Here is a 26,345-nt window from a genome sequence, read left to right as displayed (position 1 = left end):
CGTTATCAGCTGAGATCATCGTGCAATATCGGTGGTGCCTTGAAACTGGCTGCCCTGCACTCCCTTGCACAAGGAGCAATATGTTACTGTGTATTGCTGCATCAAAATCATTATCGTGGTGTGATTTCAAAACTGATTTTGGCCAATATATTGAAAAATCACACAGCGCTAAAGCTGAACATAAAATTTGTGATATTACCATGTAAAAAATGACAAAAATTTAGTTGGGGCAGGCAAGGGATGGGGCCACAGACCCACTGGGTGCATTTCATAGACCCCCAGGGGTCCCCAGACCCCTGATTGGTAACCACTGGATTAGAGAATGTTGCCTGGGCACAACTGCACCAGGAACCAAAGGTCTCTGAATAGCGTGTATTCATTTTTCTTTTCATTTTCTGCTAAGCATGTCTCTAACTCTCATGGTTGCAAAAAAGAAAAAAAATGGTTTTGGCTTCCTTTAATTAGTTTGTGCTTTAATGTTTTTGGTTTCTGAACTGCCTAGAGAATGTTTGTTATGGGTTGGTTGGCTGGGAGACAGATGAGATATGCTAGGCATTTTCCAATATTTAAAGGATATCTAAAGCATGTGACATTCATCACATGGAAAATGGAGCAAGCTTTTTTCTCCTGCTCTGTAGGGTAGGACTTGAACCAATGGCTTCAAATTAAAAGAATAAACTCTGGCTAAATATCAGGAAGAACTTTCTGACAGCAAGAGCTGTTTGACTGTGGAACGGACTCTCCTTTCTTGGAGGTTGTTAAGCAGAGGTTGACTGGCTTCTGTCATGGATGCTTAGTTGAGCTTCCTGCATTGCAGGGGTTGGAGTAGATGACCCCTGGGATCCCTTCCAACTCTCTAATTTTATGTTTTTAGTCTGTTTTTAGTATACTGAAAATCCTATGCTTTTTAGGGGGTACCCCACATTTTGTTCTAATTTTATGATTCTATCAAAAAAATGTAGCAAGTATTTTTTTTTAAAGACAAAAGATGTGTCTAAACCACAAATGATAGGCACCCAGGAATATCAGGCTCATAATGTGGACACCTAGTGACTGGGAATCTAGCAAGGCACCACAACATTGTTTTACACTAGGGTTAGCCAACGTGGGGCACAAGGAGAAGGGGACAACAGAGGACGAGATGGCTGGACAGTGATTTGACAGGGAAACCCAGCCAGATGGGCGGGGTATAAATAAATTATATTATTATTATTATTATTATCATCATCATCATCATCATTAAAGCAACCAACATGAATTTGACAAAACTCCGGGAGTGCCTGGCGTGCCCTGGTCCATGGGGTCACAAAAAGTCGGACATGACTAAACAACAACAGCAGCCAACATGGTACCCTCCAGCTGTTGCAGGTGTCCATCACCCTTTAGCTCCAGCTAGCATCGCTAATTGTCAGGGGTAATGGAAGATTTAGTCCAGCAACATCTGGAGGGCAACCTGCTTGGTATCCCCAAATGACACGGTGAAGTGCAATACACAAGAATGAAAAGGTTGAACTCAAGGGATCTCTGTATCCCCCACACAACTTGGATGTGAGACACCAAGCTATCCCTTTTCCAACTGCTTGAACCGCCTTTTCCTGTGCAGGCATTATACCTTGACAGGCTCTCCCACCCAGGAAATTCGGCTCTTGCTTTGCTTCTTCTTCCTTCCTTGCAGCATCTTTTTAGGCGAGGGCACTTCAGGGATGTTATCATCCACTTCCTCATCTTCATCAGCTTCTTTTACGGCCAGATTGGGACATCTAAAACCAATTTTAAAAGAAATACAATGTGCAGCTGAGAAATGGAGGCCTAATTTGGCACAGCCATGCACACACACTCCCCTCCCCCCAAACCCCTCAATTCTGCAATGTGTTCATTTTGCAAGCAGATTTCTCAACTGAGATATTATACCAACAGTACAAACATGTTTTGTTTAACATACTGTAATCCTGGCTAATTTAGTTTGCCTGAATCATCTCATTTCTACAGTGCTTTACAATATTTTGACACTGAGCAGCATTAAATGCAGTCCTTATTGCTGTAGAGAGGAGTTTGAAGATGAGACTAAAGATGCAATTGCTCAGAGACAGAAAGGCAATTTTAAAAAATCCTCAACTCATAACTGTTCAATTCACATTGATTCTAAATCCATATACAGTGGTACCTCGACTTACGAAGACGATCCGTTCCACGGCCGTCTTCGTAAGTCGAGGTCTTTGGTTGTCGAAGCACCGCTTCTGCGCATGCGCAAAGAGTGATTTTTGCGTTTCTGCGCATGCGCTGACCGCGCACGTCACTTTGCGCAGGCGCGGAACGCGCACGCATGGTGAAAAGACTTCCAGGGTTGTCGACTTCGGAAGTCGAAACCTTCAGAAGTCGAAGCGTTCAGTTGTCAAGGTACCACTCTATTTTAGGATTCAGCAAGTTCCTCACATATCTTGACCAGGGATGTGATAAGTTGTGTGGTAGGTGGTTTGTTTCAATAAGAGTGGTAACACAATTATGTGCATTATGTAAACTTGAGTGCATGTATAAGTTTTCCACTGTTGGCTCGGCAAAAATGGACACAAGTGGATGAATCTCTTGCCCAAGCTTGCAGGCTGTTCCCCTTTAGGTCCTTCAAGGCAGAGGTCATAATTACCTTCTCATTATGCAGGCCTGTTTTGACTTCCCAGTGCCACCAAACTTAATCATATCCTGGCAAGCTTTGCATTTGCCACACTCTGGCTGTTGGCAAACCTGGAAAGAGGAAAAAAAAGGAAGGAAGAAGGAGCCGATACAACATATGCCTGTGGCCCAACACCTGCCAGGAGACAAGCATCCAAACTAAGGGTAGTTCACAAGGAAACTGTGGATGGGGAAGCAGAATGGGCAGGTGTCTCACAAACCAACATAGGCTCCACTGTGAAGAAGACTCAGCAAACTCTTACGAAACAGTAAGATGCTGACCCAGCTTCCATCGGTGGCAATTCCTAACAGGCCTCTAAACAAAGCAGAGTCTCTAAAACAAATCACAGCCTTTAAATAAAACAAAGGACAGTAGCCCAGGAAAGGGAGGAAATTACCCATGATAAATGTTTTGGACTACAACTCCCATGAGCCCCAGCCAATTCCATGGGAGCTATAAAGTGCAAAATATCTGGAGTGTGCCAGGTTGGCAAGGGCTACAAGAGAGAGAGAGAGAGAGACGGAAAGAGACAAGAGAGATGGAATGAATTTGGGGGAAATGTTAAGAAGTTTGACTTCTTCCTTAAACTTTATATAAAGTCTTCCCATGGCAGCCTGCCTTGTAACCTTTGTTACTACTATCATTTCACACCAGGAGGATAAAAACATTCATATTTTCCTAGACTTTTAAGAATTGCTGAAGTTAGTTTTTTTAAAATTTGGGCATTTTTTTAGTCCATTTGAGTGGATTGCTGCTGCTTAAGTTTGTTGTGTAAGGATATATGCTTTACTTTATTTCTCCCCACCCTCTGCCAATGTAGCTTTTGCTGTTTCTCACTACTTTAACCATCTCAGGAATGTGCAGGATAGAAATTGTGTAAATAAGTTCTGAAATTAAGGGTCATATGAAATATGGTTGCCACCCATGCTTTAAAAAACGGGGTTGTCCTGTTTTAGGGGCAAAGAGTCCCCTGTCCTGCCTGGCGCCCAATTTGTCCCATTTTTGAAGTCATAAAAATAAAATTGACATTTGTTAGCTCACCCAAACTTGCTTGTCTCATGCAACCAGAATTGCTAGGTGCTTAGGAAATTGAGCCCTCCCTCCCCTCTAAAACCAGCTAATTGGCGCTCTAGGGTAGCCAACAGTGGAGCAGCAGCCTTTTCAAAGGGGAGAGAAAGAGTGTGGTTGTCGGAGGCAAGGGGGCAGCATACGGCTGAACCTGAGTAAGAGTGTTTAGTTTAGTTTTGCTTGCAAGATGAAACACATGGCCAGGCATTTGGGGAAGGGGGCTTTCTTTGTTTTGATCTACTACCTTTTTAACATAACAATTCTGTCCCAGAAGCAGCAGCTGCATGCTGTGTTCTGAACCAGACAGCTCTGTATTTGAAGAATTTGGGAACTGTTTGGCCAGGAGCAGCATGCTGGCAAAAAAAAAGTAGTGTTGGGGAGGGGAGTTCCATAAGGCAGGAAATGAATGTGTCCAGGAGACCAAAAAGAAAAGATGAGGAAGCGCTTCTCCTTCTCCTCGTGCCAATCATGGAGCCCCCCTTTCCCTGTAAGCAAAACAGGGTGTTTGGGTTAAAAAGGCAGCCTCTCTTTTTGTTGTTACCTCACAAACCCCACAGCGCCTGCGCTTCAAGGCGTTCTCTTTGTCTTCCTCCTTTTCATTTTTCTCTATTTGCTCAGAGAAGAAGGTGTCAAAGATCAAATGGACCAGCTTTGTGGTGGTTGCCTTGGTGGGGCCTTTGTCCTTGTCGATCTTGGTAGGGTGCCGGATGGCTTGCCTTCTTGCCGCTCGCCTAGGAGGAGGAGACAGATGTGAAAAGCTAAGCACCTGCAGGATACAGGGAAAACACTGGAATCCCCCCTTTCTCCAGCCAACTTGGTGCCCTCCAGAAGTTGCTGGGACTAAGCACCCCTCACCCATGGCTGGGCTACCTGGGACTGATGGGAGCTGTAGCGCCACCAACACCTGGAAGGTACCACATCGTCTACGGTATTCTATCCTCATATAGGCAAAAGGGAAATTCACCCACGTGCTCCTCTAAATAGCACACAGCTGATCTGCAGGGGGAGTTCTAGCATAGTGATAGAGGCCACGCTGCTCAAGGAAAAGGTCCCAGGCTCAACCCTCATAGTCCCCAGGTGGGGCTGGGAAAGACTCCTTTCAGAAATCCAGCTGGCGTAAGGACTGGTTTAGATGGGCTGACTCAGCATGAGGCGCTGCTGTGCTGTGCCAAACATCAGGTCACATGATTGAATCCTTCTCCCTAAAAAACATTCCCTGCACATAGAAAGAGACAGTACCAAACAGAAAGTCTAGAGCCCACCTCCCGAACATTGAGTGTGGGGAATACTGAGCACCAAAGAATGCAGAGTGCAGTTGCTGCCGTACCTTTTGCCTAGCGTGACTCCTGCCAGTTTTATCAGGTCTCTCATGCAGGGGGTGATGAGAACAGGAGGCTCGTCACTGTCTCCTGCCTCATCATAGCTTTCCACTTGCTCTACCACAAACTGGGCATGTCGGAGGAGGGAATCTTCTGTGAAACGGTTGAAGTTTAATCCAGCAGGAGGGACAGTAGTCTGGAGACAGAATTAGAGGGAATTTAACAATTCTATAATAATAATAATAATAATAATAATAATAATAATAATAATAATAATATTATTATTTATACCCCACCCATCTGGCCGGGTTCCCCCAGCCACTCTGGGCGGCTATTGGTTTTCTACTGGTTTTAAACTGGCAACTCAGGAGAAGAATGTTAAGCAAGAACAAAAAAGCATTGCAATAGCAGGTTCATCTGTTCTCTCTCAACTGCCTGGTGTTCAAAGATGGCTGCTCAGCCATCTCAAGATGGGGACACACAATGGCAGTCTAAACTACCTCATAGGGTTATTTTGAGCACAAAAAGAATTGAGATGGATAGACAATGTATGCTGATCTGAGTTCCTTGACATCGGGCTTCTTACAGACACAAGACACAGCTGCCCTGGTCTGCTGGACTAACCTCTATCTTGTTCAGCAGGTCCTCATAGCTGACATCAGGGTTATTTTGCAAGAATTCAACAACAATTTTGCTCATGTAGATCTTCTCCTGCATCAGTGCAAAGATGGGGGCGTATTCCTCACTTGGTTCCATCAGGATATAATCTGCAAAGGCTAGAATGCAATGCAAATGTGTTTCCCAATGAACGAGACTTGGGTAGAAATACATACTTAGCCATGAACTGAGTGGATGATTAAGCAACATGTGTGAGCACCTAAGAATGACAAAAACTGCATTAGTGAGCAAGACCAGAGGTCTAACCCTGCACCCTGTTCCCAACAGCAGCCAGCCAGAAGGCACAAAGATTGCTTGTCCTCATCACAGGGCCATCAAGATACACTGCCAATGAACATGGAGGCTTCATTCAGTTCTCATGGCTCACAGAAGGGTAAACCCTGGCAGTTGCCCAAGACAGAAAATTTAAGAAGGCATTTGTAAGGTTGATATGAATCTCATGTAATATAATTTGAATGCAAGCGTTGTTTGTATGAAAGAGAATAGAATGAGGTTTGTAACAACTTTAATACATGTATATTTAATGTACCTCACCGGGTCAGCAACAAGGCCAGCATCTTTTGAGTTTATGAACAAAGAAAACTGGTAACTGATGGGAGCTATTACGTATATTTTTGCAGGTGCATAACTGAAAAGCGAATTATGTGAAACAGATACCAAAAATCTGTATTATTGGAGAAGCAAATTTTGTATAACAGTAAGCTCCTGTGAAACTGACAAGAAAGTTTTATTAATGGAAAAGAAGCAAGTTTTATAATATGAAAAGCTCTTGTAAAAAAATAATAATAATATTTTTTGGAATGAATCTTATTGCAGTAATTGCCTATTACTATTGCCTGCATGGGTTACACCCCTTTCTGCTGATATCTAGTTCATATTTGGAAATGATTAAATTATTAGCAACAATGTTTTCCTTGTGGCAAGGAGTTCCATAGTTCAGCTTTCCTCACCCTAAGAACAGGCATTTGTTCTGGAGGTATTGTGACTCATTTAAGACAGAATTTGTTGAACCAGTAGGCTTTATCTTTTATATCAGGCATAGGCAACCTTCGGCCCTCCAGATGTTTTGGACTACAATTCCCATCATCGCTGACCACTGGTCCTGTTAGCTAGGGATCAAAACATCTGGAGAGCTGAAGGTTGCCTATGCCTGTTTTATATATTTCTCTTCCCACATGTCTCTCAAAGTATTTCTACCCATCTCCTGCTGAGACACTGAAGTCCACCTGAATGTGGCCCAAGGAGCACTGGGGAGTCTCAGTCAACGGCTTGAGAAACACTGCTCTGAAAGAATGCTTTTCTCTTTTTAAGTTGAGCACAACTTGGTTCTTAAAGAATGCTTCTACATGATGGCACTCGGCTGTGGAACTCCCTCCTCCTAAACATGTAGGCAACCAAGCGATGTAGGCAACCAAGCATTCTCAAATCTCTAAACCAGGGATGGGGAGCCTGTGGTCCTCCAGGTGTTGCTGAACTACAGTGCCCATTGTCCCTAATCACTGACCATGCTGGCTGGGGCTGATGCGAGTTGTAGCCCGGCAACACTGCTCCAAACAGTTCGCCATTCCCTGAGGTCAATTCCTTGGTAGCTCCTGGACAGAACATGGATGTAAAGATGTGCGGCAGCATGTCTTGCTCCTTGGCTGGTCAAGCACATGCGGTCGTGCTGTGAATTTGTGAGGATTGCTTGCTCACATAAGCAGCGCCCAAAGTGGTGGAGGTGATCAGGGACGAAGTGGCACAATTAGGCCACTCAATTAAGCCCCCTTGGAAAGGGAAGGGGATTGGCACCCCCATTTTGAGCACAGCATGCAAAAGAATTGGGGTTGGTAGAAGAAGACACTTTTCATCTCTGCCAGTAGTTTCTTCAACAAATCCCAGACTGAGCTGGGAGTTCTGCAGGGCCTGGGTCCCCCCTGTCTATAAGAGTCAATGGCTTATAGGGGGTTGTTGTTGTTGGGGAAAACTTTAATTTCAGATAATATGTAATATTTTTTCTGCTGTTTATATATTTTTGTATTTGTTCATATTTATTAATACATTTTGGGGGGCCTATTAATATTTGTATGGTTGTTTCTTGAATTTTTTTTATATTTTGTAATTGTTGGTGAATTATCTTGAAATATTGCTGGTATTTCATTACGTAGATTTTTCTAGTTACAGATAGGTAGTCATGTTGATCTACCGGAGTCGAAACAAAATTTAAAAATTCCTTCCGGTAGCACCGTAGAGACCAACTAAGTTTGTCACTGGTATGAGCTTTCGTGTCCATGCACATACCAATGATAAACTTAGTTGGTCTCTAAGGTGCTACTGGGAGGAATTTTTGTAGATTTTTCTGGTGCTGTTGTGAGCCATTCCAAGTATGTCCTGAGCATGAAAAAGCAGGACACAGATAAAACTGAAAGGGATGATGATTTCCTTGAAAGCTTACCTGTGGTGAATCCAATCAAAGCCTTCTCACCTCCATCAAAACCAGTGATCCACCATGCATTGATGGGGCCCATCTTTCTGGCTCGGACACCCCCTGAAATCAGTGATGAGAATGGAGAGGCATCATATTTTAAACTCACTGAGTTGCTAGGCCACGGTGGATGCATGTGCTTTAATAAGCCCACGCTGAGCAACAGGAGCTGTGCAACCACCTCTGGCTTTTTCTCAGGGTTCTTTGCTTCCCTTGGAAGCTTGCAAATACAAGTGGGCTGACTTCCTTTTCCACCAAGTCACCAGATCCACACCTGCACCAAAACCAAGGCACTTAATTGGTCCGTCTTACCCTTGGGAAGCTGCAAATATCTTGCTCCTTGATTTACAATGGCTAATTAAAGACAAAACGTTTGACCTTCCTGTCATGAATGAACCATGCTTAGCTAATTAGGAGCATCCAGTGGCTCGTCTAGTAATGCAACAAGCAAACACGGGGTTAAGTGTACTTGCAGCTTCTGAAATGCTCTCCCACCACCTGCTTGTCCCACCACCTGTACTCTGGACTGCAGCCCATTGTGACTTGACAGGATGGGTCCAAGGAGCGGCAAATGCCTCCATGCTGTAGGGGGGTACCAAAGGCTTTGGGGAAAGGTGTTCATGTCTCTCCCCCTTCTCAGGTCACCTGGGATAATGGTCTGGATGGGGCCCAATAAGCTGGAGCTGAATTCCAACAAGACGCTGGCTCTGCTGATCGTTAATTAATCATTAAATTAAATAGGGGGGGTAGGGAAAACCTCCCTGAAGGGCCACACTTACCATCCAGACAAGGGTTATCATCATATATTGGCTTTACTGCACCACTGAAGTAGAGTTCGATATTCCTTTCTATGAGACCAGTATCAAATGGGCACAGGTGGCCTTTTCGATCATAAACACTGCACAGAAAATGAAAAGGTTGCATAGTCTTTGGTTGTCTATACCCCTTTCATTTACAACAGCCAACTAATAAACCTCCAGTTTCCCATCAATATAGCTGTAACGTGTGTACAAAGTGCTTCTGCAGCTATTGGGGCAAAGGGTGGCAAACCAAGTGATTCCAGCTTAAAGAAACTGTGTATTCTGGGAAGCAGGTGCCCCAAGGATCCCTACCAGTCTTCTGTGGGGATGCTTGGAGGCTACAATGGAGCACACAGCCCCTAACCTAGGAACACATTGGCGTATCCTCAAGGGGTTGTGTTGATTAATAATGTGCCCCATACTGCTGCACCCTTGCCCCTGCCCAATGTCAGCCCTTTCTGTTTGGCAAGCAAACACACACAGCAGCACTGTAGACCTCTGGATCAGAAATAAATGGACATTCAAAGCTTTCTTTTTTGAGCAGACTGCTACCTGCTTCTACGTGCTTCCTTCTGCCCTTATCACCCTCTAGTTTCTAAGCCTCAGGGCATCCTTCCTGCTTGGAGTCTCAGAGATGTGGGGAGGGGCAGTCCTCCAGGCAGCAAATTTTCAGTATTCATGACTCCTTCCATAGTTGTCCCACCTTGAGATTCAATTACCTAGGCTTCGCAGTGGTGCCTGCTAATGTGGCATGCTCTCAATGCTGCTGAACTACAACACCCATCAGCCCTGACCACTAGTCATGCTGGCTGGGGCTAGTGGGAGCCAGTGTCCAACAATAAAGAACAACTGGAAGAGCACAAGTTAACCACCCCTGCTTAATGGCAAGTCAGCACGAGGCCTCACCTGAAGGAAGTCACTTTGTGCTGAGGCAGGTCATCGTAACTCTCAAACCCATCTTCGTTGGCATCAAAGATGGACAAGCGCTCGTCTGTCAGCATCTCGGGTTCATCCAGCTAGGAAGATACAACATTGTGCATTTTATTCTACACATAAACCAGCAAGACAGAATTCTTATTGTTCATCTGCAAAGGATCTGCTTACGGCATCATCAGGATCTCCTTGGAAGAACTTGAGATCAGGGTCATCTAGGTATTGCCTGCATTCAACACACTTGGGAGGTGTGGTCTGGAAGAGAAAGATACAAGGAGAAAATGCAAGGTGGTGAATTCAGGTAACCAGGATCTAAAAATGGTGCTGCCAATAAGCTTCTGATGTGCCTGAATAACTCTGGGTATTTGTTACTTAAGTGACAGTAGACACTACCATTTCAACGTAAAACATTTATAGGTCCTCTTACAAAAATCATACTAAAAACAGCAGGTTCGCTCCAGATGTTGCTGAACTCCAATTCCCATCATTCCTGATCACTGGCCATGCCAACTGCGCTGATGGGAAACGGGAGTCCAAAACATCTGAAGGGAACTAGGCTGGGTAAGGATGATAACAGGGTCAGTGAACCTGTGTCTCTCCAGATGTGGTTAGACTCCAACTCCCATCAGCCAGTGTGGTCAGTGATAATGAGACTTTGAGTCCATCACCATCTGCAGGGCAAACCCCATCCCTGGTTTAAAAGCTATTACTGTACTGCTCTGGGTCACTGGTACCTGGCCAGAAAGGATGCGCAACAGGTTTCATGCGCATAAGTGGCATTTCTAGAAAATGCAGGGATTGCTCACTCATAGTTGGCTAAATCTAGCTGAAAGGGGGAGACAGCATTTCATCAGTCCTTACATTCCATTCCACTGTACCAGCCATCATTTATGGAGCTCTTCCGAATGCTTGGCTGCTTTTCTGACTCATTTGTAAGAACAAAACACGCAAAGCTATGCCACTTTCGTTCACTATTTTTCTGTTCTTAAAGACAGTAAACCAAGGCCAAGATATGGTGATCAGAGCAAGGCTGATGCAGTATATCTGAACCCAACCAAAGTTCCACCTGACAGAGGCATTAAATGCCTGTCCTGAAAATCAGAAAAAATAGTTTCTTCTTGAACTGCTGATGCTCCAGTCATTCCAGGGCGGAGTCTGTGCATATGCACACCACAAACGTCTAGTATTCCAACCAGATAAAAACAACACTTACTTACCTTAACAGGTGGCACAGTTTTAACCTGGACTGCTTCTTCTTTTATTTCAGACCTGGGCAAAAAAACAAAACAAAACCCTCATACAGTGCAACAAGTTGGGTAATATAAGCTATCACAGGAATAATATTGTTTAAGTCACTGGATACAGAGACTTTGATAAGTCCTTGCAGTAACATGCTTTCATATACTGTACAAAGAAACTTTCAGCTTAAAGAAACTGTGTATTCTGGGGAGCCATTTTACACCCTGTACTCTCACTTCCATCAATGCATGAACAGGGCAGAGGCTGACTGCTCCATTTCATCATTCTGTGTTTCTTTATTTAGCCTAAGGAATGAAAATAAAGCGCTTCTGACCTGGTTGGGATTCCTGATGTTCCTGGTCTCTAAACAATGGTTTTTCTGTAGGGTAATCAGCCTGAGGCCCTCTAGATGATTTAGGCTACAACCCCAACATCCGACATTTGGCTCTGACTGGGCCTGACAGGAGCTGTAGTCCAAAACATCTAGAGAGGACCAGATTCGGGGAAGGAACCGATTCTCTCCCCTACGCCTCCTACATGCAAATTTCTCCTTTCTTCCCATCACAGAGCTAACTAGTGCATCTGTACAGATGTTTGAAGCTAGCCAAGGAGGAGTGGCTTGGTGTTATCCGAACACCCACCGCAGCCACTCTCCAAAATATGGAGATGCTTCATTTCTCTCCTCAAGCGAGAGGCAACATTTACAGGGCTTTTTTCCCCCTCTTCATTTTTAGGAGTGCAACAGGGTTGCTTTTTCTTTGGACAAGACAGCCAGAGCTCAAAAGAACTTGAACTATCACTGCTCCCTCTTGCACCTTTTATTTGACATGGGAGAAAAGGAGCCCAATGAAGCCCAATTGCTGCTGTGTTACAGGCTCTCTTGCACCTCCCCTCTTTTAATAATAATAATAATAATAATAATAATAATAAATTATTATTTATACCCCGCCCATCTGGCTGGGTTTCCCCAGCCACTCTGGGCGGCTTCCAACAGAAAAATAAAACACAGTAATCTATTAAACATTAAAAGCCTCTTTTCCCCACATGCAGGGGTGGGTGAGCAGCCGGCAGCTCTCAGCCCAATTTCAAAAGCTTCCTGCAAGCAATCAGTTTGAGCCTCCAGCAAGAACAACCCTTTTCCCTTCCAGCTGCTCAATTGGGGGCGGGGGAAACAGGGGCAAACTCCTTGCTTTTAACTCTTGCCACACCCAACACTGGCATGTGCCCCTCAGGAAATCTATTTATCATCATCATCATCACTATACTACTACTGCTACTACAGTTACTACATTTATATCCCCCCCTTTCTTCCAAAGAGCTTAAGGTGGCCTGTGTGGTTCTCATCCCCACAACCATGTGAGGCAGGTTAGGTTAAGAGACTGTAAGTGGCACAAGACCAGCCAGAAAACATCATGGCTGAGTGGAGATTTCAACCCTGGTCTCCCACCACACCAGTGGCTTGAGTGTTGGATTTAGACTCAATCAAACCCACTGAAATAAAGTCATGGTCAAGTGCAGGCATAGGCAACCTCGGCCCTCCAGCTGTTTTGGGACTACAACTCCAATGATCCCTACCGGTAGCTAACAGGACCAGTGGTCAGGGATGATGGGAATTGTAGTCCCAAAACAGCTGGTGGGCCGAGGTTGCATGTGTCTGGTAAAGTGGCATTTATTTTGATGGGTCTTCTCTAAGCATGACGTAAGTTTGGCTCCAACACCCCTAGTCTGTAATCAGCAAACTATCCTAGTCTCCTCAGGTAAACTGCTCTAGATTTTTGGGAACTGGATTGAGGGACGGCCATAAGTAGATAGATATTTGGACCCAGACAATACGGCTGACTATTGCCCAGTCTCAAACCATCCATTCTTGGGCAAGGGGATTGAGCATGTGGTTGCTGAACAACTCGACATGCCTGCAGGATGTAGACCATTTGGATCCCTTCCGATCAGGGTTCAGGCCTTAACATGGGACTGAAACTGCCTTGGTCACACTGGTCAATGATCTCTGATGGGCTAGGGACAAAGGTGAAAGCTGTTTCCTAGTTCTGCTGGATCTCCCAGCAGCTTTTGATACCATCGATCATGACATCCTTCTGGACTGACTAGAGGAGCTGGGAGCACTGTTATACAGTGGTCCTGCTCCTTCCTTTTGAGCCGTATCCAGAAATTGGTTGGGGGATGAGTGTTCAGACTCCTGGGCTCTCACTTGTGGGGTGCCTCAGGGTTCTGTCCTCTCCCCCATGCTTTTCAACATCTATATGAAGCTGCTGGGAGAGATTATCAGGGGGGTTGGGCTGAGTGTTCACCAATACGCTGATGATACCCAGCCCTACCTCTCCTTTAAATTGGAACCAGTGAAGGCAGTGAATATCCTGTGTGAGTGTCTGGAGGCAGTTGGAGGATGGATGGCAGTTAACAGATTGAGGTTGAATCCTGACAAGACAGAGGTACTGTTCTGGGGGGGACAGGAACCTCCCTGGTTTTGAATGGGGTGACTGTGCCCCTGAAGGACCAGGTGTGCAGCCTGGGAGTCATTTTGGACTCACAACTGTCCATGGAAGTGCAGGTCAATTCTGTGTCTAGGGCAACTATCTATCAGCTCCATCTGGTACACCAGCTGAGACCCTACCTACCCACAGACTGTCTCAACAGAGTGATGCATGCTCTGGCTATCTCCTGCTTATTGCAATGCGGTCTACATGGGGCTACCTTTGAAGGTGGCTCAGAAACTACAGCTAATTCAAAATGCGGCATGTAGACTGGTGACTAGGAGTGGCCGCCGGGACCATATAACACCAGTCTTGAAGAATCTTCACTGGCTCCCAGTACATTTCCAAGCAAAATTCAATGCTTTGGTGCTGACCTTTAAAGCCCTAAACAGCCTCAGTCCTGTATACCTGAAGGAGCATGTCCAACTCCATCATTCAGCCCGGACACTGAGGTCCACCTCTGAGAGCCTTCTGGTTGTTCCCTCACTGCAAGAAGTGAAGCTACAAGGAACCAAACAGAGGACTTTCTTGGCAGTGGCGCCCTTCCTGTGGAACACCCTTCCACCAGATGTCAAGGAGATAAAGAACTACACAACATCTGAATGCAGCCCTATATCTGGAAGTTTTTAACGTTTGATGTCTTACTATGTTTTTATATGTGCTGCATGCCACTCAGAGTGGCTGAGGAAACCCAGCTAGATGGGTGGGGTATAAATAATAATAATAATAATAAAGTTGTTGTTGTTGTTGTTATCTGTCATTTTCTGTGGTGGTCATGTGTCGTAAATGTTTAGTTTTGGCCTAAGTTTGTTCCCAAAAACAAAAAGATAGTGTTGCTTTTCGTGTGCACTGTTGAAAATGGTTACATTTCTTGCTAGCAAACCTATGTGCAGAGAAAGCTGATGAGCTCTCATTTGCCCAGTCACTTACCCTTCTTTGGCTTCTATTTTGATTCTTTTCTCATCTTGTTCCTTGAGAGCAAAAAGGAAGATGGTATTGAGAAGAAATAAACATTTTCTCTTTCTTTAAAATTAGGTGTGAAGTACAGTATTAACCTTCTAGGGCAGCCTTCACCAATCTGGAAGCCTCCAGGTGCTCCCACCAAGCTGAGAGGAACAGAAGTCCCAAACATCTGGAGGGCACCAAGTTGGCAAAGGCTTTTCAAGGGCCCATAATTTATCCCCACTCCTGGGTGAAACAGCAATATTAAATCCAAAATTCCAAATGCAAATGAGTATTCAGAAGTTGCATGCATACATTTCAAGCATTCTGTTGGTGGTGGAGTAAACTAATAAAGCAAAAAGCATTTACCATCTCTCCAGGCTGCTCCTCCTCCTCTTCCTCCTCCTTATTTTCTACACTAATTTCTTGTTTCAGGTCTCCATTCACTTCCTCAGATTTGCGTTTATTGGATCTATTGCAAAAAGGAATTAATTTAGGTAATGTTATTTTGACAAGATGTTCACTGTGCTTATTAATGAGCATGGAAAGCTAAGAAAAACTAAATGGGTTTTAACTTTACAAACCATGTTCAAATTACGCAGCATGAACTGGATAGGCAAAGATATGTGACATTTTAATTTAATTCTTTTAATTGTTTTTTATTGAAAATGTTCAATATACATTTCCATCATTAAATATCCACTATTGTAGCCGTACATTCATCAACTCCCCTCCTTCCCCTTCCATGGTTCTTTAAATTTTCCCATATTTTCTGCATATTCTAAGAACTAAAAAAATCCATTTAATTTAGTCACCCTGTCCCCCCTGCAATTATATCTCTCTACTGTGTGTTATACTGTTGAATTTACCTTAATGCTGCTAAGGTTTTCACTTTAAGAAAAACCCACATATAAACAGTCACACCAGGTTTACACACAACCTACTCACCCTTTGGAAAACATAGCTACAATGGTTGGTTGCTTGCTGGAACTACGGGTGATCCTTGAACTGCTTGGGGATCCTGCAGATTAATTTAAAAATAGAATCAGTTGCAGTTACCCTACACAAAAGGTTTCAAAGTGCTTAAAGCAGATTACACCCCCCCTGGCCAAGCCCAAACAAACCCATCTTCTGTTACCATCTGCAGAATCTTAATCTGAAACAGACTTGAAGGACAGACATGAAGGCATATATTCCTTACAAAGAGCTTGTCATCACTATCTGCAGCAGCCTTCCCCAACACAGTGCCCTCCAGATGTCACAGGACCCCTGATGCTTTTGCCAAAGGGAAAGAAAAATAAAAAGGGAAGGGACTCGGAGCTATTTCAGATTCCCAGGCTTGTTGAATTTTGAAACATAATTTGCATTCTCAAAATCATCATCACCATCACTTCCTATTTTCCTTTTAAAAAAACCCAAAATGTTTCACGCTATTAAAGCAGGATGAAAATCTTTCTGTATGCAAGGTGACAGCAAGCCATTTCATGAATAGGAGCTAAGAGCAGATCCTGCAGATGGCTCCTTTGGTCCAGGCTGAATGTAAATGAGAACCTGCTATGCTCTGCTAATAAAACTAGTCTAAGGCCATCCTCTGGCAAACAAGTCTACAGAAGTAACTATGCCACATCGTTTTTCAACTAACCCATTGCCCTCATTTATTTGAAACCTAAATAATGAGGGGGAGTGGGGAGAGAAACACCCTCCATTTCCAGAAGGTTTTGGCTTTCCTGCCATTTATGCTATGTATCCAGTCAAAGTAGTGGAGGCTCCCAAGAGCCATGTTAAAGCAAGTCTCTAAATGACGTACTTCTGTTCTCACTGTTGGACTTGCTCTTCCTGCCCCTGCGGGCTTTGGGCATAGAGGGTGAGGCCAACGGTGTGGAGGAGCAAGACGAAGCTGCCTCCTCCACCTCCATGGTGCTGTCCTCTTCTCCCTTGCTGCCTGTTCTCTCGGGCTCTTCATCACTGCCATAGGCACCATTTTCTGTGCAGCCGTTGGGCTTCTGGCCAAGCTCCAGGTTACCTCCATTCTCCAAAGCGAGTTCTTGGTGGAGCAGGGTTTTGACTTTGGCCAGGTACAGTTCCTGCAGCAAAGGGAAAGAGGAACAGGCTGAGCGCAGTGGACTTTTCAAAGGAGGAGGGGGGAGATAAGAAATTCTGAGATCCCGGTTCAACCTGCTGCGTCTTTCCGCTGGGAGCAAAAGAGGAAAGACGCAACCTGCCAGCTCGGGTGAAGGCAATTTGAGCTGCCAATATATGGTGGATGGGGAGCAAAGACGTATCGGCAGCTCAAAATGTCTAAAACCGATACTGCAATGTGAATGCCACACCAGTTTCAGACAATAAATCGGATTATTACCCATCTGTGGAACACAGTGGACAATCTGTCCATGCTCCTTTACAGCAAATGAACTGCCAGGCCAAGATATAAATCACAGTCAGATCTACACATACATCCTTTCACTCACACAATATTTTTGACATGCAATAGCATGCAGTATGCTGCCAACGGCCCTGAGAGCTATAGATGTAGGGCGGTATACAAAATTTAATAATAATACCCCCCCCCCACACACACAAACTTATTCTCACAGCACAACACTATACAGTGGACGCTCAGGTTGCGAACGTGATCCATGCAGGAGGCACATTCACAACCCACAGCATTCGCAACCCACGTCTGCGCACGCGCAGGTCGCAATTTGGCGCTTCAGCGCAAATCGAGATTTAGCGCTTCTGCGCACGCCCCCAAACCTGGAAGTATCCTGTTCTGGTACTTCCGGATTCGGCGCAGAGCACAACCCGAAAAGACGCAACCTGAAGTGGCTGTAACCCGAGGTATGAGTGTAGAGTCCATATGCCAGGGCAGAGTGTGAAATCAGTGTTAGATATGAAGGCTGGGAGCTAAATGGTACCTTAGAACAAGGTTATGGGTGCAACAACTTAATGTCTAGGCACACTTTTTATAACAAGAATATAAAGCTGGAAATGAATGAACTGCAGCTAAAATCTCATATTCATGTTTCACATTGTCTAGTCCTCATCTGAAGACTTCAAAAAACAAAGCCATGCTTCCCTTGCCCACCCCGCTGACATTCTTAAGACGGTCTCTTCTCCAGTCTTCAGATAGTAGCTAGAAGTGGGGAGGCTGAAAAGGTCCAGCTTTCCTTCCACTCTGCAGTTTTAATCTGAAATCTTAGGCACAGTACTGCACCCAAAGTTCAGAAACTGCTCAAGCTAATGAAATTACCAATCACAAAATGAGCTGAGAACAATGGGAGTTTCAAACACTGTGTGGAATAGCCCTTAGCCTACAATGCAATGTCCTTGAATATGTATAGGAAGAGTCAGAAATATATTATATTGGCAATTGCCTAATAGAATACTGTGGAGTTATCATCCTAGTTATGATCCTAATGCAGATTCATACAACTAAATGCAATCTAGAGCAATCTATGGAATTTACAATCTGCCTTAGATTAAAAAAAACAATTTATATGCTTTTCAGTTTCCTTCAAGGCAGTGTAAGAAACTAGAAAAGGAAAGCTAGGAACCATGTGGCTCCTGGGACTTGTGTTCTAGGTGCCAAAACAAAATGTCTAGGTGCCATTTTAATTTATTTATTTTTTGCTGTGCTACCCCATAGACCACCTAATTCGCCCAACAGTACAGCAGCAGCAGTCAATCAATCAAATCAATTATTATTATTATTATTATTATTATTATTATTATTATTATTATTATTTTGCTGCCAGGTGAATCAGGTGGTCTGCAGGGAAGCATGGCCACAAAAGACATGTATTTTACTGCCACGTTACCCCACAAACCATCTGCTGATCTGCCCAGCAGAATAATTTATTTCCCACTGCTAGCTAGATCAAGAGTGAATGAAGTTATTATCTCCCCACCTGAAAAAAGAAATAAATGAGTTGATAACTGCAGCAAACTGGAGAACCCTTCTCATTTTAGAAATCCAAATGGGAAGGCAAGCACAGTCAAACCCACAGGACAGTATCTGAATGAAACAGGAGGAAATGACCCATCCCTAAAATTACCTACCTCTGAAAGCTCCTCCTTGTGAAACTTGGTCTCCAGGTCTTTCAGCTGATTCTGAACATCAGCTTGCAAGAAGCCGTGCATCAGACTCAGTTTCTCCTTAACACGTTCCTAAAGACAGAGAGGCAGACAGAGAGCATATTACAACTGGCAACTCACACCTTCTCAGGGGGGGCTGTAAGGAGGCACTGGCATGACTCTCCATTAAAAGGGGGAGGGGGAACACGCATGCACTCACTCTTTCACCAAGACCATCTTCATCCCTTTCTAGATCTTTTAGCCTGTTTAAAAACAAAAACAAAAAACAGTTCCTCATTAGGAAATAGGCTCTTACAGCTCGATCCACACCAATGGAGCTTCAGAGGGCTGAGACAGGTGGCATCTCACCTCCTGGGTGACACTGGGGTAGGGAAGGGGGAAAGAGGGGCTTGGCAGCAGTATGTGGGACACCAACACACGTCTCCCTGCTGCCCTCATGACTGGGCAATAGGACTCGGGGGGAAGCTGCGTTTATTTGCAGAAATGGAGAACCTGCACCCCTCCAGATGTCTCAGGTTCTTTTATTTGCACCATGTCATCTATCAATAGTACCCAAGGGCCACCTGGCTTACAGCAGAGCCTAAGGAGGTAGGTTGGCTGAAAGAATAAAATAAGTTACTTCCACCTCCCTTACTCTAGTCCCGTTAATGGTTGGTTCTCCCCACCAGCGCTGCGAAAATGGATGTCTCCCTCAGCTGACACCAGAATTTGGTCATCCAAGCCCAGGAAGGACAAAGAATCCAGGAAGAAGCCAAGCATACCTTAGCATTCCATTTTGTTATTTGTTTTGTTGTTGCTTTATTTGCCATATGCACTAAGATGGCAATCCAACAAAACCATTCTGAGGGAAGGAATTGGAATTGAGTGGGATAGAAGCCTATATAGAAAGATTATCCCTTAGAAACAGCTGGGGTGGGGGTCTAGAGTGTTCAATTTAGGGAGGAAATCCATGCTACCGCCCCCCCTTCACAGACCCACAAACTGAGAGCATGTTCTAGCTGGCTAGCAAGGATTATTTCAAATCTGTGGAATGCTTCCATCAGCCCCAGCAAGCCTGTCCAATGGTCAGGGATGAACGGGAGCTGCAGTCAAACAATGTCCCACAGGAGAGCCAGTGTGGTGTCGTGGTTAAGAGCGGTAGACTCGTAATCTGGGGAACCGGGTTCGTGTCTCCGCTCCTCCACCTGCAGCTGCTGGGTGACCTTGGGCTAGTCACACTTCACTGAAGTCTCTCAGCCCCACTCACCTCACAGGGTGTTTGTTGTGGGGGAAGAAGGGAAAGGAGATTGTTAGCCGCTTTGAGACTCCTTCGGGTAGTGATAAAGCGGGATATCAAATCCAAACTCTTCTTCTTCTTCTTCTTCTTCTTCTTCTTCTTCTTCTTCTTCTTCTTCTTCTTCTTCTTCTTCTTCTTCTTCTTCTTCTTCTTCTTCTTCTTCTTCTTCTTCACTAATTTCCCAGGAAGTGTTGGCTGGGGGGCAGCCAAAGCCAACCTCAGCCCTTCAGAGGCAGCACCTAGACCAGGGCAAGCCAGCCAGCATCTCCTGTGGGACATTGTTTGACTGCAACTCCCGTTCATCCCTGACCATTGGACAGGCTTGCCGGGGCTGATGGAAGTTGAAATCCAACAATATCCAGATGTCACCATGTTGGCAACCCCAACCTAGACCCAGAAGGAAGCAGCAGTGGAGTTGCTGACATGCCAATTTAGGTTCCATTGATGAAGGCCAAGGGAGAGATGAATCGTAGAATTATAGAGTTCCAAGGGACCACAAGGATCATCTAGTCCAACCCCCTACAATGCACTTAGAAAACCTGTTTCCTAAAACAGACGCTGTTGTGAAGTAACTATGCTTCCCTCTGGTCACCTTCTTCCTGTACTGGTGTATCTGTATTGGTGGATTCCCATGGAGACCTTAGGCTTTGAATTCCACTCCCCCCAAAATCTATGCGTCCTCTTCTTAAGAGTCAAACATTTCCAGCTGGAAGCCAGAAATCTACAAAATGACATATGAAAGTTTTCCCTCAAAGCACATGATTCAACAGAGGCCCCAGCTACATACAGGCACCAATATGTTCCAGAAAGCAACTCTGGAGACCCTCTTCTGCACTTTCTGTCATTTCCGGCTGTGTACAGACACACATGCTTGTAAGAACAGGACCAAATTTTTCAGAAACTGACTAATTCCTTAACTCCATTGAGGCAAAAGGTTTCTCTTTGGATGCCTACCAGGGAACCACCCCCTCAACCAAAAACAAAGAGCTGCTGACACACTTTGCCCCAGGACATGAGCCAAGGCAAAAAGGGCGCCACTTGCTTGCACTTTGCACATTTAATTCCTGTCCCATTGTGACATTCCCTGAGGCCAAGGCAGGGCCGCCACATGCAAGGGCCCCCCCTCCAACACTGCATCCAATTTTGATATTTTTTCCATGTCTCTTTTTACTTATCCTACAAATCCAAAGTGGCCCACCACCACATCCTTAGCACACTAGTCTACATTCTTGTTTTACAACTTAGTGAACTGTAGGGAAGAAATCTCTGTTAGGTGAGAAGTCCTTTTCTAAATAATTTTTTATTAGTTTTCCAATATTCCCTCAATAATAGCCAAACTATAACAATATGAATTAATTCCCAATTAATACAATTATTCAAATGCCAACCAACTTCCAATTAATACATTTTAGTTAAAGTGGCTCCCTGCAGGATGGACTGGGTGCAGTTCTGATCTTATGTCACTGTGTTTCATAATCCCATTAATGTCAGTTATATTTCAGTTATAATAATAATCCTTTAATCAACAGCTGCATTAATTAATGATTTCCATTTGTGTTGTTATATTATATAAATTTATAAAACTTCAAGTGAGGAACTCAAACTGTTATCCTTGTTCTGTCCTGCATGTGAAAAACTGTTATGTCCATGGAGATTCCCTTTTGACCATACAGTGGTGCCTCGCTTAACAAATGCCTTGCTTAACGAAATTTCCGATTAACGAAAGGTTTTTTCTAGCGGAGGTTGCCTCGCTAGACGAATTCGTTTTACGAAAAATTCATCTAGCGAATCGCGGTTTCCCATAGGAATGCATTGAAATTCAATTAATGCGTTCCTATGGGCAATTTTTTTAAAAAAAAAATTCAATGCATTCCTATGGGATTCGCTAGACGAATTTTTCGTTATAAGAAAAGACCCGTGGAACGAATTAAATTCGTCTAGCGAGGCACCACTGCATATGGTGTTGTCTCTTTCACTTGCCAGCTCATGCTGCCTCCCATCATGACTTGGGGCAGAACTGAGTCTCAAAATTTCTCAAAGGACTTATCTCTCCATCCCTTGCTTCAATCTCTCAGAACAGACAACATCCTGCTAACTGAGCCTCTTGGGCTTGCCGGATCAGAAGGTCGGTAGTTCAAATCCAGGGTGAGCTCCCATTGCTCTGTCCCAGTTCCTGCCAACCTAGCAATTCAAAAGCACGCCAATGCAAGTAGATAAATAGGTACCTATAGACTTAACTATCCAGAGGTCCTTTACCGTTATGCCATTGTTTTTCTTCAGCCTAGGCAAGTGGGCTATTTTCGAATGTGCTGGAGATTTTCCTTTGCAACTCTCAGTATCTCTGCAACACCACTCCCACAGCCCCGTTTCCTTTCTTCCTTACAGCTGAAATTTATGACCAATTATCCTTTATCTTAAATTACATTTTGTCAGAAGCACAAACAAATCTCAGTCTCTTTTTCTTTTTTCGATGTTTTAAGTGGAGGTGGGGGGAAGGACACATATGTTTCCAGCATACTTCAGATTCCCCCTCCCCCTTCTTTCAAGTCACACAGTCTTCATTCTTGCTAATTAATCTCAAGAATACTCCAATTTCTTCCTTCCTCACTTGTAAATATTTTTTTCATCTTGCATTCTAGAGAGGGTTGCCGAATCATAAATATAAAAAGAAGCTTAGAATAAACAAACCATGGGCTTCCCTCTCCCAGCCGTCTCTCGCACTGAATAAAATCTTATTTCAGTTCATACCTTTAGATCCATGCAACTGAATGTCCCACAGTTTATCATCGCATCTTTTTCCAGCACCCTCATTACTTTAAAGCCAATTTAAAAATCCAATTAATGGGGTGACCTCTGCTTCCAGAAAAGGAGTCTGGGGTGTTGTGGCAGACCAAGTGCTTCTGCCTCCAGTGCCTTTGCCTGTCCTCACATTCCATGGGGAAGCGAGTGCCAGACCTCAGGGCAAACAGCGGATGAATGTCCGTTCCTGTCAAGCCCAGAGAGGAATTCAGAGAATGGTTTAACCCCCACCATTCTCATTATCTTTATCTGCTTCTTCTCCCTGCAATGTCAAGGAAGTCGTCCATTCCTGGCGCAGAATGGAAATGGAAGCCTGTTAGGCAAGAGGTCTTGCTGCTAAAATACAACTACTTCCAATGCCTTCTCTCCTTGGGGAAGAATCTCTTTGAAGACTCCTGAGAGAAGCTGCAAATCTGAATTATTTTTTCCTCAAATTTGACATTATCAGACATGCTCAACCGACTGCCTAACTATGACTGAAAGCGCTGAATGTATACCTTGCTTAAGGTCAACAATGCAAATCTACTGGGTCAAATTCAGAATCCTAAGAAATGCCACCTACCCACAACCCCCTTGCCAAAGAGAAATAGAAGTCTGAACTGTTAGAATAGAACTTACAGGCTGAGCAGCTGGCCCAGCATCCCTCACTCAGAAGCCCCCTTCCAAATGAAAGCACCATAGACCAAACTTGTGTGCAAGGCAACACAGAGATGGGAAATAATGGAAGCTGAAGAGGTTTTGTTTGAGAACATGTTTCTGTGTTGGACAAAAGTCTACCATCAGCCCCTCCTCTTCCAAGAATGATATGTTCCCACTGAGGGCAGACAATCGAAAAATGCGGAAAGGGGGGAAATAGTTTAGGAAAATCCCAGAGCTGAAGTTTAGAGCCACCACTGGCTCTCATAAGGGAAAGGCAAGCGAGTTCCTCCCAGACTGTTGACTCCAGACAATAGCAGAGCAGCGGTTGCTGCCCCCGTGCACTGCTCTGAGAGGGAGACTCAGGAAGTAGATACACGAACAGATGCACCATGTGGCACAAGTTACAGCCTCACAACTGTAATGGTGGGCAAAATGCACATACTAGAGCCTTCAAGGTGGAACGCAGGCTAGCTTGCAGGCAACTTAATGAGAAGCTGAAAAAAGGAAAGAAATGAGAAATAACCTGTGAGGGACAGGGGATATCGCGAAGTCCCTCCCCTCCTGAGTTCAAGCCCGTCCCCGAGCAAAGGGGAAAGCAGGGAGAGTTCCGATTCCAGTGGGGAAGCAGGAAGTCGTGTCCGAGGCTCAGGCAAGGTAGAGGAGCCAGGGTCCCAGGTGGGACAGGAAGGGGCAAGTAAGGGGGGAAGACCCATCCCCCCAACTCCAGAATTACGCAGGAAGAGGAGGGGCAAGAGGATGGGTCTGCCAAAGCTTTTGTGTTGGAGAAAGACGCGCCAAAAGCCATTAGGAGGTTCTGAAACCGACTGACAACATCGCTCCGTGTAAATAGCAATGACTTGAGCACTGTAAATACGCAGCACCAATAAAAGAATAAAATGCAGAGCTGCGTAGCGTCGTTACTCTGAAGTAGTCCACTCCGGCCACTGTGACAGCAACCTCCTAATCCTTTTTGGGCTACTTTGGAGTTGCCGGGATGAGCGTGTCAGAGGCGGAGAAGTGGCGGCAGATCGCTGAGCAAGCCCAGCTAGAACTGCAACAGCTGTCGCTGCAGGCGCAGGGAGAATTGAAGGCAGCTAAAGAGGAGACTAAGAAGGTCCAGGACGACCGGCTACAACTTGCGGAACAGGTGAGAGAGCTTCAGGAAAAAGAGCAGCATTTAAGGGCGGTGGCGGTAGACCTCCAAAACAAGCTGGATGCAGAGAAAAACAAGGCGGGAGGGGCACCCCAAGTCCAAGTGCTGCCAGGAAGGAGAGCCGGGACCCTAGTAAGCAAGTTCGATGGAGACCCGAAGGAGTTTCAGGGCTTTGAGACTGAGATTGTGTATGCTCTTGAGCTGCACCACGATGAGTTCCCTGATGATGAGCACAGAGTAGCGTTTATTGTGGAGCACCTTACAGGGGCGGCCAGGGAGTGGCTAAGACCGTTAATTGCAACAAGGAATCCTTGCATGAAGAATGTCAAACTATTTCTAGAAGGTTTGAAAACGATGTATTCGTCAGATAGTCATATGGACCAGACTAAGGAGGAACTTCATAATTTACGCCAAGGAAATATGACAGTTCGCGCGTATTGGGCGAAATTCACCATGCTGGTGCACAGATTGGGGTGGGATCTGCAGTCGGCCCCACTGCAAGCGGCGTTCTACTTGGGGTTGCATGAGGAGGTGAAGGATGAGCTCTCGAGAGGTCCAAAGCCCAGTAATATGGATCAACTGAGCAAAGCGGCTCTGGCGGTGGGGGTGAGGCAGGAATCCAGGTGGAGCGACAAGCAAGCAACGCGCGCAAAGCGGGCTTGGTTCCCACGGTCGCAAGAGAAGCCACTCCCTCAACAACCCTTTCAAGCCACGCCTGGGGCCAGTCAGGACCAGGAACCCATGCAGATTGATAGCGCGCGCGCGCGGGCTTTTCAAACCCCAGCGGCGCCAAGGCGAAAGGAGGGAAGGGGTGGGAATTGCTTTCTCTGCAACTCCCCCCAGCATCTCGTCAGAGACTGCCCACATCGCAGGGAGTGGCAAGGAAAGGCGGGAACGGTTGTGCCCTCCCCCACTGACGCAGCACCACAGCAGGGAAACGGGAAAGCCTGGCGGCAGGAGACAAGGGGCGGCAGCCAGGCACAGTCAGCAGACAACAGCCCCAGCCCACCCACCCGCACAGAGAGGAGCAGAGCCAGCCCACCCCTCCCAGAGCAGGAGTGGTTCTAGAAGTGACGCTCACGCTCCCAAATGGCTATCCCCTGACAGTCCTCGCCTTAATTGACAGTGGGGCGTCAGCGAACTTCTTCTCGAGGAACTTTGCAGAAGAGCACCAGATCCAGCTTCTGCAGCTGGATTTTCCTCTGCACGTGGCAACCATTGACGGCAGAGAGCTGCTGGGAGGGGCCATCACTCATCAAACCCCCCCCATGAGAATGACGGTTGGAAGGCACTCAGAGACACTGGCATTCAACGTCACCACCATCTCAGACCCCCCAATCGTTTTGGGCATGAGCTGGTTGGCGCGCCACGACCCCTCCATAAGTTGGCATCAGAGATGCATCACTTTTGGATCGGACTTTTGCCTGGAACATTGCATGCAGCACCAACCAGGGGAGGGGCCTCCGATAGCCACGGTGGCCACCATGCACGTCAAAGGGGGTGAGGCGATACCCAAACCATACTGGGACCTGCAGGAGGTCTTCAGCGAAGCGGAGTCCGACCACCTGCCCCCACACAGGCCTTTTGACTGCCAGATCAACCTGGTGCCAGGGGCAACTATACCCCCAGCCAAGCTGTACGCCATGTCAGACCAGGAACTGGAGGATCTGCGCGCTTTCATCGACAAGAACCTCAAGCGGGGGTTCATCAGAGAAAGCAAGGCAGCAGGGGGCAGCCCGGTCTTCTGGGTGGACAAGAAGGACACGCAACAGCGCCGTCTTGT

At 45.5% G+C, this 26,345-nt stretch overlaps 1 protein-coding gene across 2 annotated transcripts in view; it reads right to left on the bottom strand.

Annotated features, from left to right (window-relative positions):
• The window catches only part of DNMT1 (DNA methyltransferase 1), a 49,910-nt gene that overhangs the window by 18,453 nt on the left and 5,112 nt on the right, over positions 1 to 26,345 (bottom strand). For both annotated transcript variants that reach the window (XM_060269086.2, XM_088658457.1), the window contains exons 2-17: positions 18,895 to 18,937; positions 18,660 to 18,767; positions 16,408 to 16,684; positions 15,549 to 15,621; positions 14,970 to 15,072; positions 14,589 to 14,629; positions 11,148 to 11,199; positions 10,102 to 10,185; positions 9,904 to 10,013; positions 8,977 to 9,095; positions 8,168 to 8,260; positions 5,680 to 5,831; positions 5,064 to 5,251; positions 4,278 to 4,467; positions 2,642 to 2,739; positions 1,613 to 1,760 (exon numbers count right to left, since the gene is read on the bottom strand). In XM_060269086.2, coding sequence (XP_060125069.2) covers positions 1,613 to 1,760; positions 2,642 to 2,739; positions 4,278 to 4,467; positions 5,064 to 5,251; positions 5,680 to 5,831; positions 8,168 to 8,260; positions 8,977 to 9,095; positions 9,904 to 10,013; positions 10,102 to 10,185; positions 11,148 to 11,199; positions 14,589 to 14,629; positions 14,970 to 15,072; positions 15,549 to 15,621; positions 16,408 to 16,684; positions 18,660 to 18,767; positions 18,895 to 18,937 — 1,879 coding nt within the window. The remainder of the gene's footprint in view (positions 1 to 1,612; positions 1,761 to 2,641; positions 2,740 to 4,277; positions 4,468 to 5,063; positions 5,252 to 5,679; positions 5,832 to 8,167; positions 8,261 to 8,976; positions 9,096 to 9,903; positions 10,014 to 10,101; positions 10,186 to 11,147; positions 11,200 to 14,588; positions 14,630 to 14,969; positions 15,073 to 15,548; positions 15,622 to 16,407; positions 16,685 to 18,659; positions 18,768 to 18,894; positions 18,938 to 26,345) is intronic.

The sequence above is a fragment of the Zootoca vivipara genome, chromosome 15 (genome assembly GCF_965207765.1).
Source record: "Zootoca vivipara chromosome 15, rZooViv2.hap1.1, whole genome shotgun sequence".
Taxonomy (NCBI): Eukaryota; Metazoa; Chordata; class Lepidosauria; order Squamata; family Lacertidae; genus Zootoca; species Zootoca vivipara.
This window is presented reverse-complemented; position numbering and strand designations above follow the sequence as displayed.